Source organism: Mercurialis annua, linkage group LG4 (genome assembly GCF_937616625.2).
Source record: "Mercurialis annua linkage group LG4, ddMerAnnu1.2, whole genome shotgun sequence".
Classification (NCBI taxonomy): domain Eukaryota; kingdom Viridiplantae; phylum Streptophyta; class Magnoliopsida; order Malpighiales; family Euphorbiaceae; genus Mercurialis; species Mercurialis annua.
Window position 1 is genome coordinate 17,889,687 of NC_065573.1, and position 12,361 is coordinate 17,902,047.

Here is a 12,361-nt window from a genome sequence, read left to right on the forward strand (position 1 = left end):
AAGAAACCTGGTTTTGATAAAAGTTTTGTGATTAATTATATAACATGCTTAAACCGGTTACTTGATATGGTAACTGGTTTGCACTACTGTCAGTGTTTTCGGACAGGGTTGTGTTAGGATACGTGCAGCGTACACGTACCACCCTGAGTCCAGAAATACAATCGCACGGTTTTGATTACACGTTTATCTAAAGGCTTTCAAATACTTGCAAAAAGAGATTGAAACTTTTTATGTTTTTCAAAACGCGAAAAGTTTTTACTGTTTTTCCTAGGATTGCTACGGGTTTCGGAACAATCATTCCCATTTCTTAGCGCCGGTCTCGACACGAGTTTCTAGGTGGAAATCGGGTCGTGACAACTCTTTTCATCTGAAAAAAGTTCAAATTAATCCTTCATTTTTAGGATATATTTTAATTAAACATTAATGTTATTAATAGTATAAAAAACATTTTTCTTATAAAAAAATTTAATAATAATAATAATTTTTTATTTAATTTTTATTAATTATCAATAATAAAAACCATAAAAATACCCTCTATAAAATTAAAAATATTAATTCGTCGCGGCACACCGCTCCTTAATTCTCCATATTTGATTTGAGTAGGAACAACAACTGTTCCTTCTCTGGTGGATCGCAGTGAGTTCGTCAATCGGATTGGTGGGTCGGTGGGGAGGGTTTTTTAATTCATTTATTTTTTAATAAAATATATAAGGTTAATTAATTATTAGGATTTATTTGAATGTTTTAAAAGTTAAAAACTTGTTTATATTATTTTAAACAAAAAAATATGATATAACTCTTTTTAGTTGTTTTAATGTTTTCATCCTTAAATTAATTAAATTGTCAATAAATTTAATTTTGGATAGAGGTGAAATATAAAAATTCAGAATACAAACGGTTTCTTTTTTCATACGTCGGGGTATAAATGAAAAAAATTCAACATATATAGTTTTTAAATAATTAGATTTTTTTTAAAAACGGTTCATGTTTTTATTTTAAGGGTTATTGATTCTGGGAGTCATTGTACTTTTCCAAAGTTGCAAAATGGACACTGAACAATTTTTTGTTCCAAAATGGTCACTGTACTTTGTGATTAGTAACTTCCGGCGATCATTAAATGAAATTCGGTGACTTTTGTCCTATGTGGCTTGCCGGAAGCTGACTCACACCTTTCTTTTTGCCGGAAAATGTTTAAAAAATTAGGGAAAAACATGATGATGTAGAAAAATAAGAGTGATATTGACAATGACATGGCAAAGAGGAAGGTGTGAGTAAACTTCCGGCAAGCCACGTAGGACAAAAGTCACCGGATTTCATTTGGTGATCGCCGGAAGTTACTAATCACAAAGTACAGTGACCATTTTGGAATAAAAAATTATTCGGTGACCATTTTGCAACTTTGAAAAAGTACAATGACTCCCAGAATTAATAACGCTTTTATTTTAGAGGCTTAAAGACTTGTCTTCTTTATTCTCTTGATGATTTCTAATCTCCCTTTCCCCTTCCCTCAAATATGCATCTTTCCTGAATCTCTAGTATTTTTTTCTCAATTTGTTTGTTTCTTTTCTTTTTCTTGAATTTTTTTGGCATTCTGTTTTTAAATTTTTGGTGATTATTTTTATCAAAATTTAATTATGAAGTCTGCCGAACCATAAAAAAGTGAAAATTTATAAAAAAAATAAAACATGAAGCCAAAACTAAAAATTAAAAATAAGAATAGAGAAAACAGTTAGGAAGATGTTAGAACAACGAGACATGAACATTAATTTTATTTAATTCTAGATTACATGATAAGTATTTTTGTTCTATTTTTTTATTAATAAATTATTTTAAATTTGATGAAATTTTTGTTATTGTTTGTGACTTTTTTGCTTATCAGAGATATGTCATAGTTTAGTATCTAATTAAGGCCTAATTACTTAAAAACCACCCACCTTATAACTTTTTTCAATTATACCATGACCTAGAAAAAATTTCAATTGTACCCTATTTTTGATTTTTATATTTCATCTCTACCCTAATGAGTTGAATTTACCTATTTTGTTTTGAAAAAAAGTTTAAATTAGTCCTTCATTTTAACCTATATTCTGATAAAACATTAATGTTAATCATTTATATATCTTGTTTTTAATAATTTCATCCTTAAATTAATTAAATTATCAAATTTTTTAATTTTGGGGTACAAATGAAACATAAAAATCGAAAACAGGGTACAATTGAAAATTTTTCTAGGTCATGGTATAAATGAAAAACAATTATAAGGTGGGTGGTTTTTAAGTAATTAGGCCTCTAATTAATAATAACTCATGCAATTTATATCTGCAAAGTGTTTAATTTAATATTTTGATAAAATTATTTTATAAATTTTTCATAACAGTCTTATAACTGATTCACAACTGTTTTATCTGTGTTTTAAAAGGATTAGGTGCAGATTTATGTTACCCCACCTATCCTGTAAAAATAAAAAATGTGACCACTCTTTTTGTCTAGTAAAAATAGAAAATTAGCCATATTTATTGTTCATTTTAAATAAATTTATAAAACTACCCTCACAGTTCATCGTATAATATTTAATGTGGTGACTTCATAATGATTCACTCTTAAATTTTCAAAAGGTATTGTAGGAACATTTTAATAAAATAAGCATAATTAATGAGTATTTTAATTTTTGTAAAAATATTTTTTTTTCTATTTCTACGGGCGGAAGAAATATTAGTTTTGGAAAATCAATTTTGTACTGTTTTATACAAATTTTAATATATTATTGTAAAAGAACATAATAATATGATATATTATGAAAAAAAATGAAACATAATGAAAATGTTTAGATATTTCATACGGACTTATTTATATTATTATATAGGCCAAACCTATCTAAAAATCTATGTACTTTACATTTTTTTTTCCGGAGGTTTTTATACTTTAGTTTTGTATTACCTTATCCCTTTACTTACCTATTTATTATTTTTGAGGTTCTTTTTGAGTTTTTTCTAGTTTTTTATGTGACTGGAGAAAAAACAATGATAAGTAAAGGGGTAGGAAAAAAAATCAAAAAAGACCTGAAAATTAAAAATAGCTAAATAGAAGGATAAGGTAATATAAAAATGAATTATAAGGATTTATGAAAAAAAAATGTAAAGTATAGAGATTTTTAAATAGATTAAGCTTATTATATACTCCCTCCGTCCCATTTTATTTGTCCACTATTCTATATTTGTATGTCCCAAAATGATTGTCACATTTGTATTATATACACATATGTTCCTCTTTTACCCTTGATATAAATGGATATAATTTATAGAATATTGTGTACTATAAATACATATGTTTGACTATCTTACATTTTTAATGCAAAAATTAATGACTATTTCTTTTTTAATATAGTAATTCTAAATTAACTCAAGAATCAAAAAGGGTATAAAGTGAAGAATTGTTAGCAATTAAAGTTTTCTTAATATGTATGAAATTAGAAAGTGGACAAATAAAATGGGACGGAGGGAGTATGAAATACATTTTTACATTTCCATAAATATTGTTTGTATTACATTATGAAAGTGTTATGAAATACTTATGGCATGTTTTTTTTTTTTACAAAATAATTATGAAAAGGTTATAAAGAAAATTACGAAAGAGAATGTGTTTTTTTATTTTTACCTTTTATATTGAAAATATTCATATATTTTATTGATGCCCATTTTCATATTAATATCTTTCTAAAAATTAAATTAGTTAAGAAACTGAATTACGTAATTTTTTATTTGAAATTTCTAAGAACATGTTATAGTAGAAGTTTAATTTTTTTAATTAGGTTATTTGACTTAGTTGACTAATATTAAAAATAAATAAAAAAACTAAAATATTACTAAAAATAAAAATAAAAATTTATATTATTTGATTTCAAATATTAAATAAAAATTTAAATTGTAAAATATGCAGAGTATGAAAGTACTATGTTGTGTTCTTTTTATTAATAATAAAATAGCTAAACCTATTTTAGCATCTCTAAATTATACGGTTTTAGTTTATCAGGTCCCTCAACTTTTATTTGGCTTTCTCAGATTTTTAAATTTTCATTTTTTGATTCATCAAATCCCTCAATTTTTGTTTGACTTACTCAGATTCCTAAATTTTTATTTTTTCAATTCATTAGTGATGGAGTGTGCCTTTTGAACTGGTGAATGAGACTTGTAAAACAGGGTAGAAGCTAACCGGACGGTGGTGGTCCGATTAACTCTCCGATGCTAAAGTCAGTTTAGAGCTTTGAGCAGCATTTTGAGTATTTGAATGTAATTGTGATTCAAGGCATACCTCATACTATTTTTATAGTAGATGAATGCAACCTTGTAGAGTCATAATAGGTAAGTGAATCCTACTTTGTAGGGATCGAGCTACTTTGTAGAGATTCACCCTGATTTGTCGTGATCTACCTTATTCAGACATGAGTCCTATTTAGGAACGTCTTCCTAAATAGTCTCGTCTTCCTAAGATAGAGCCTATCTTTCCATGTTGGAGACTGCGTCCAAATGGGAAGATACTTCGAGATATTGTAGTGGATCATGGTGATCTACCCGAATCCCGGATTTAACGCGCTTTGGGCGGATCCTAAGGGATTCGGTCTTTATTGATATATCGGCGGATTTCAAGGGATTCGGCCGCCTTCCTCATATATTCAGGTTTTCATTAGGAGTCCGGTATCACCTGAGAATGGATCTCATGTGACTCGGCTCTATTTTAACTATCGTAGGATTCAGTATCCATCATTAGCCTCCCCGCAAGTGAGCTGAAGTGATTGGTATTCATGCCTTAGTAGATTTTGGCTCTTTTGGAGCTGAGTCTTTTTGTATTCTGGGCGAGTCATTTCATATATTGGCGAGTTGTTTTTCTTCTCTAGTAAGATTCTCTTTCTTGCCACATGTCATTATTTAATGATTTGATAAATGTTCGTCATATTGAAACTCTTCGTATTTAAACTCTTCATATTTCTATTTTCTCTTTTCACTTCTATTTTGAAATTACTCTCATTCTTCAGTTATCTTCTCCTTGTTCTTCATTTGCTTATTCTATTCTCCACAATTTGTTTCTCCAGAATTTCAGATATGTTTTTTCCTTTGTTTGTTGTGCTTTGAAGGTGTTGAAGATGCTTTTTTGTTTTCCTTCTCTTTCTGCGAATGTTGTTCTGGGAAATGTTTTATTGTTCTTGGTGTTCTTCAATATCTTCTTCGTTTGATCTGTAATTTGTATTTGTGTTTGTGATTTTCTGTTCTAGGATGCCTCTTAGTCGAGTGGAAGATGCATGCACCACCATGGCCATCAGCATATCTGGGCTTCGTAGGAGCGAAGTCTTAAATATTTATTTTAAGTTTGGTTTTCCATTTGACTACAGGGTAATATTACCCGGTGTCGATATGGTCGCTTCCGATTCTCCTGGTTCGTCTTGTAGGGTGATTGTTTTTGAGGAGCAGTTCGCTGCTGGTCTTAGATTTCCCTTAGATCCGTTTTTGGTAGAAGTATGTAGGGATTTAGGAGTTGCCTTAGGACATCTTTATCCTGGTACGATTAAGGTGGTGCTCGCCTTTGTGGAAGCGTGTAGGCTTCGGGGCTATGCCCCTTCTCTTAATGTACTGTATTATTTTGTAGATTTTACAAAGTGCGACGGTTGTTTCGTGTTTGCACTTGGTAGGAAAGGGCGATCCCGTATTTATCTTCCTTGTTTGAACAGTCGCTGGCGAAGGCGTTTCTTTGTAGTTTATCATAATTTTGCTTTTCTTCATTTTTCGGATGGTTTTTCTACTCATCAAGTCCAAAACTGTCCGTCTCCTTTAAGTTTATCTGAGTCGATCCTTGCTTCTGATTTATCATTCCATAGTGTCTTTCAACGTTCTATCTTAGACGTTTTAGTTAATAGTAATCTTCGGCATCGATGGTTTCCTTTGGAGGATCCTTCTCTAGGCCTGGCAGATCTTCGTTATTCCTTTCTTCAAGGTATATTTATTGTTTTAAGTTTATTTGATGTTTCTTTTATTTTTGTAGGATGTCTTCTTCTTCTGACGATTTCCTTTCTGGATTTAAAGTAGATTTGGATATTCCAATGGGCGGTCCCGAAGCTCACATCGCCGAGCCTATTCCGGGAGATGACACCGAAGTTGCTGTAATTCCTGGTGAGGCAGTGCTGCTTGCTGGCGATGGTGTTATCGTCATAGCTGATGGCGACAACCGATAGGCGATGAGGCTGTTATATCTCCACTCCCCCCTCCAGCTCCATTGGATATTCTGGAAGAGGTCGGGGAGGTGAATTCAGGCGAATTGATTGTTGTCGATTCGGAAGAGATTTCCCCGAGTCAAAATGTGGATTCTCCATCTAGAAAAAGACGTCGAGTGAGTAATGACTCTCCTTCAAGGGAGAGTCTTCCCGGAGGTTCTTCGTCTGCTCCCAATCTGGTGCAGTGGGTTGAAGATCACGATCCAGCAAGTTTGCTGAATCCTCAAGTGTTGGCGGAATACATCAGGACTTTGGCGATTCCCGACAACATTACTTGGTTCTGCTCCAGGCCAGGGCAGGAACTCTCTAATCTTGCATGTTTTCACGGCTTTTCTGTAAGTTGATTTTTGTTTAAGTATACTGCTTTTCGGATTCACTATTTCCTTATTTATATTTGATGACTTATTTTTCTGTATTGTATGGAAGGCTCTCCAGTCTGTATTGGTGTTGAATGATCGCTGCCAGTGTGCTGAGGAGGAGGTCGAGCGTCTATCTTCTCTTCTAGCGACGTCTGAGTCTGAGAGGGCGAAGTTAAAGGCTTCTTTAGAGGAGCATGATTCGCTTTTATCGCAACTCAAGGCGCAAGATGCGATTAATGATCGCCACGTCAAAGTGATCGAGAAGAAAACTAATGACTTGACTCGGGAGATCGAAGAGCTTATCCGGATCAATACCCTTGTCGGTGAGGAGAGAAATAAGCTAAGATCCGAGGTAGAAGGGCTTCATATCCGTCTACTCGATATGAAGGCTTTTTATTCTGTTTTGATTAGTGAGTATCGCCTTGCTATTAGGAGGAAGCTTTTGGAGCAGAATCCAAACATTGATCTGTCTGGAGTCAACGGGTTGGATCCTCAAGTCATCGCTCGCGATCTTCTTGATAGAATGTCTGAGGATCGTGCTAAATAGATTTTGTTTCTTCTTTTGTATTTTGTTTTTTCTTTTTGTATCTTGCTTTTTATTTGTAATTCGCGATTTATGAATATATCTTCTTTTTGCTTCAATATAAGTGTTTGTTTCTGTTTTATTTAATGTTTCCGAGTCGATGCTTGCTTTTGATTTTTGTTTTGCCTCGGGAGTTAATCTAAACCCCGTTTTAGCGCTTTTTGTTTTGGCCGAGTTAATCTAAACTCTTTTATTTGAGTTAATCTAATCTCTTTTTTGGCGGTTTGCCTTTTTCTGAGTTAATCTAAACTCAATTTCGTTATTGCTCGTCTTTGATTTAATCATTCATGGCAGTTCTTGATTTTTGTTTCTTTAGTGATTCGTCTGGCCAATCATATAGTAGGGAAATTGAACTTTTATTGATAAAAAGACTGCATACAAAATATTAAAGATAGTTTTGACACCATCGGGTAAGATGTAAATTTTTTACTAGCGATGGGTCGTTTTTCTTTCCTATTCTTCCTTCTTCTCGGTCTTGTTCTCTTGAAGGTCTACTACGGACTCGTCGTAGCATTTCTTAGCGATATTCTGATCTCCTCTCAGCGTCACTACTCCTTTCTCGGTTGGTATTTTCATTGTCAATGCTCTTATGCTAGTCACCGCAGCTGAGTCATGAAGGAAAGGTCTTCCGAGGATGGCATTGAATGTTAGCTCCATGTCTACTAAGTTAAATAGTGACATAACTTTCTTGTTGATTCCTCTCTCTGGGCCGATTATCACTTCCAGGGTAACTGCTCCTAGCGGATTGATGGAGGGGCCACCGAGTCCTAACAGTGGAATCGGGACTCGGCGCAACCTTGATGCGGTTCCTCCAAGCATTTTGTACGCCGCGTTTGTCATAAGGTTCACTGCGCTTCCTTCATCGATTAGGATTAGCTCCATGTTCCAATTCTCAATGATAGTAGTCACTACCAAGGCATCGTTGTGGGGTACTTTGACATGTTCATAATCTTCAACATCAAAGATTATGGGTGGCATGTGAGTTTCTCTGATGTTCATCACTTCTGTCCTTTGCTTTCTCCTAATCGTTGAGTTGTTGTGTCCAACTCCATTGATCATGTGTATGGTTCCCAATATTTTGGATGGGCGTTCGTCTTCTTTTTCGTTTGCTTTGTCATCTCTGCTTCTCTTTTCTCCCTTGTCATTGCTTTTCTCTTTACGGGCCACGAATTTCCTTAATTCACCTGTGTCGATCATTCTCTCAATTTCGACCTTCAAATCTCTGCAGCTGTCCGTTTCATGTCCATAGTCTTCGTGAAATTTGCAGTACTTTCTCGTGTCTCTTATCTCGGCTTTCATCTTCGGTGGCCATACCACGTTTTTGACGTTTTCTTTGATCCACATGAGGACATTAGTTCGGCTGGTGTGAAGTTGTTTTCATCATCTCCTGGGTCATATCTTGGTTCGTATCTCGTTTGGGGGGCGAATCGCCTATTTTCTTCTAGCCTTCCTCTCCTATCTTCGGATTTTGACTTCGACTTCTCTTTGGATTTTTCTTTCGATTCTTTTCCTTTCGCTTCTTTTCCACGAATCGCCCTTCGCACCTCGTCTAGCTCAAAGTATTTTTTGGCTATGCCCATCAGGTTCGAGAAAGTCGTGGATTTATTAACCAGCAGCTTGTCTACCAGTTTTTTGAATCGTGTTCCTTCTCGCAATGCTTCGGTCGCCATGTCAACGTTTAGGTTATCAATTTTCATAGCTTGCTTGTTGAATCGTTCGATATAGCTTCGTAAGGTTTCTCCTTCTTCTTGCATGCATGATCTTAGGATGCAGGTGGTAGTTTTTTCCGGTATGTTTGTGAGATATCTGTTGAGGAATTCTGTTGATAGCGAAGCGAAGCTCTTGATGGATTCTGGTTTCAGTTTGTTGTACCGCTTCTTGGCGGTGCCCGTTAGTGTGGTTGGGAAAACCCTGCACAAAATAGCGTCTGATACGCTGAGTAGCCCCATGGTGGCTGTGAATCTGGAAGTGTGATCTCGGGGGTCCCCTTCTCCGTTGAAGGTTGGCAGAACTGGTAGCTTCATGCTATATGGGATGGTTTCCTCCATGATCTCGGGTGAAAGGGGTGATCCCTTCAGCCTGAGATCGTCTATATCCAGCTGCTCTGACTTACACATTTTGAGTGCTTTGGCGATCTTTTCTTCCAAATCTTCCTCGATCTCAGGCTGTATGTGGCTTTGCTCTTCTGGGGCGATTATGAGGACTCGCCCTCCCCTTCTTGGTGTTTTTTCTTCGGCTGCTCTTTCCCCGCATCTTTGTCTTGTCGCTTGCTTTTTGGTGGGGCATCTTCTTTCTCCTTCTCCCTTCGTTCTTCTCTTTTTGAGTTTAACCCGCTTCAGGCATCGTCTTGATTTTGCTCATTTCTGGGTGTTTCAGGGGATTGCTCGTTGGATTTTTCTTTTCCATTCTCTTGATTGCCTAGGTTTTCTTCATCACTCCTATTTCTATTTTCCCGTCGGTTTCTTGTCTCGCCTCTTTCCTCATTTCCTCCGTTTCAGGGTTCCCTGCCTCTGTTATTTTCTCCCCTTAGCTCTTGGCGACCCACTACTAAAAAACTGTGTTTTACCGACGGATTCAAAATCCATCGCTAAATATTTTTTACCGACGGATATGAAATCCGTCGCTAAATTGTCATTTAAATTGGTGGGAGTGTTCCCGCCAACTTTAGCGACGTAAAATCCGTCGCTAAAGTTGGCGGAAACACTCCCGCCAATTATTATTGATGGATTTAGTGACGGATTTTATATCCGTTGCTAAATCCGTTTTAGCGACAAATTTAAATTCGTCGCTAATTACCGACGGATTTTAGAGATGGATTTAAATCCGTCGCTAATTTAAAGAAAAAAATTAAATCATAAAAATAAATTTTTTATCAAAACATGATTTAGGAAAATAGTTATTAAAGAAAAAATAATTATTTTTTTAATTAAATATAATATTATTTAAATATAACATAATTATTTATAAAATATATTAAAAATATTATTATTTATTCATTAATAATTATTTAAACTAACTATTAATTATAAAAAATAATTATCTTAAAATGTGGGAGGAAGTATTTGTTATTTTTTAGTTACATTTAATATATATATATATATATATATATATATATATATATATATATATATATATATATATATATATATATATATATATATATATAATAAGAAGCTGAACTGGTTCAGGTGGAGCTACGCGCGGGAGGACTTCAAAATTAAAAAGCAATGAGTGGGAGCAATGGGAAGGATGGGTGACCTACTGAAAAGTTTGTAAAAATTGCGAGTGGGTGATGGAGGCAACAGATGGGTAACGAAGGGCGTCGGGCGACGGGTGGGTGACGGAGGGCGACGGGTGTGTGACCGATTAAATAATAATAATTTATTTTTACGATTTAATTTTTTTTTACTTTTTTTCAATTAGCGACAGATTTAAAATCCGTCGGCATTTTCTGAAAAATCCGTCGCCAATTTTTTTGGTCCGTCTCCAAAGAATTAGCGACGAGGATTTTCCCGACGGATTCAAATCCGTCGGGAAACGTTTTCCCGACGAATTTCAAGCTTTTAGCGACGGAAAAATCCGTCGCTAAAACCAGCATTTTAGTAGTGACCTGGATTTGTGTTTTCTGTTCTTCCTCTTCTTCTTGTTGCTGTCGGGCTGAAATTATCCCTCAGGATTTTCAAAGTTCTTCGTGCCTATCATTTGTTATTTTTGCTTCACTAGCCAATTTATCCAGATTTGCCTGGACAAATTCTAGTACCTTTTTTAGCATCTCACTGTATAAATCTTGTGCTGTCATGCCTGGCGTTGGTTGTTCATCAGTGCTCAGGTTGAAAGCAATTGGGTTGCTTCCTCTTATCGGATTAGTTTGATATTGAGGTGTTGAAAAAGAGGGCCCTCCGCTGTCACTTCTTTTCCCGGAGTTATGGATCCCATCTTCAGTAACGTTGATTACTTCCGGCGTGCCTTTTAGATTCATTGGTTGTTTGTCTTTCAGGTTCACTCCTTCAGAAGTCATCTTCTTCAATGAAATTTGTTTTGAGTTCAGAAAAGATCATTCAAATTGAAGTTTAGTTTAAGCTTTTCCCACAGACGGCGCCAATTGATGGAGTCTGCCTTCTGAACCGGTGAATGAGACCTGCAAAACAGGGTAGAACTAACCGGACGATGGTGGTCCGATTAACTCTCCGATGCTAAATTCAGTTTAGAGCTTTGAGCAGCGTTTTGAGTATATGAATGTAATTGTGATTCTAGATATACCTCATGCTCTTTTTATAGTAGATGAATGCATATCTTGTAGAGTCATAATAGGTAAGTGAATCCTACTTTGTAGGGATCGAGCTACTTTGTAGTGATTCACCCTGATTTGTCGTGATCTACCTTATTCAGACATGAGTCCTATTTAGGAACGTCTTCCTAAATAGTCTCGTTTTCCTAAGATAGATCTTATCTTTCCATGTTGGAGATTGCGTCCAAATGGGAAGATACTTCTGGATATTGTAGTGGATCATGACGATCTACCCGAATCCCGGATTTAACGCGCTTTGGGCGGATCCTAAGGGATTCGGTCTTTATTGATATATCGGCGGATCTCAAGAGATTCGGCCACCTTTCTCATATATTCAGGTCTTAATTAGGAGTCCGGTATCATATGAGAATGGATCTCCTGTGACTCGGCTCTATTTTAACTATCGTAAGATTCGGTATCCATCAATTAGGTGCCGAAATTTTTGTTTTTTAGTTCATTAAGTTCTTAAATGGATATCTGTTTAAAAAATTAGTCAATCAAAAAAATAAAATTTAGAGATTTAAGGAAGACAAATAGAAATTATGGGATCTGATAAATTAAAAAAATAAAAATCTAAAATTCTAGAAGAACTAAATAAAAATTGAGAAATTTGATGAACTAAGATGTTATAATTAAGAGAATCCAAAACAGATTTAGCCTAAACAAAATCTAGTGAAGAAAAAGGAATCCATGTTGGCAAATGGGGGTGTTGTGAGAGTAATTATAGTGACAATGATCACACCACACTTTGTTAGTTTTTCCTTGGCTTTTTACAAACTATATCAACTTTTAAATTGTTTTAATTTTTGTCAAACTGCTTTTAGTTGAGTTTCAAGTAATCAAAGTAGCATATGCAGTCTAATATTTTTATA

The 12,361-nt window shown here is 34.8% G+C and overlaps 1 protein-coding gene across 1 annotated transcript; it reads right to left on the bottom strand.

Moving 5' to 3' along the window:
* Nucleotides 1-7,654: 7,654 nt before the first annotated feature.
* Nucleotides 7,655-11,180, bottom strand: LOC126678384 (uncharacterized). Its single transcript, XM_050373282.1, has 3 exons — nt 10,962-11,180; nt 8,648-9,516; nt 7,655-8,429 (listed from the first exon to the last, which is right to left on the bottom strand). Exons 1-3 carry the CDS (start codon nt 11,178-11,180, stop codon nt 7,655-7,657), a joined length of 1,863 nt encoding a protein of 620 aa, XP_050229239.1.
* Nucleotides 11,181-12,361: the final 1,181 nt, after the last annotated feature.

Excerpts from the sequence above, each read along its gene's own strand:
- LOC126678384 (XM_050373282.1), bottom strand. The coding sequence starts at position 11,180 with ATGAATCTAAAAGGCACGCCGGAAGTAATCAACGTTACTGAAGATGGG. Across the intron at positions 9,517-10,961 it reads ACAGTGAGATGCTAAAAAAG|AGAAGAACGAAGGGAGAAGG; the intron begins GTACTAGAATTT and ends AAACTCAAAAAG. Across the intron at positions 8,430-8,647 it reads TCCGAAGATAGGAGAGGAAG|CTGCAGAGATTTGAAGGTCG; the intron begins GCTAGAAGAAAA and ends TGAAACGGACAG.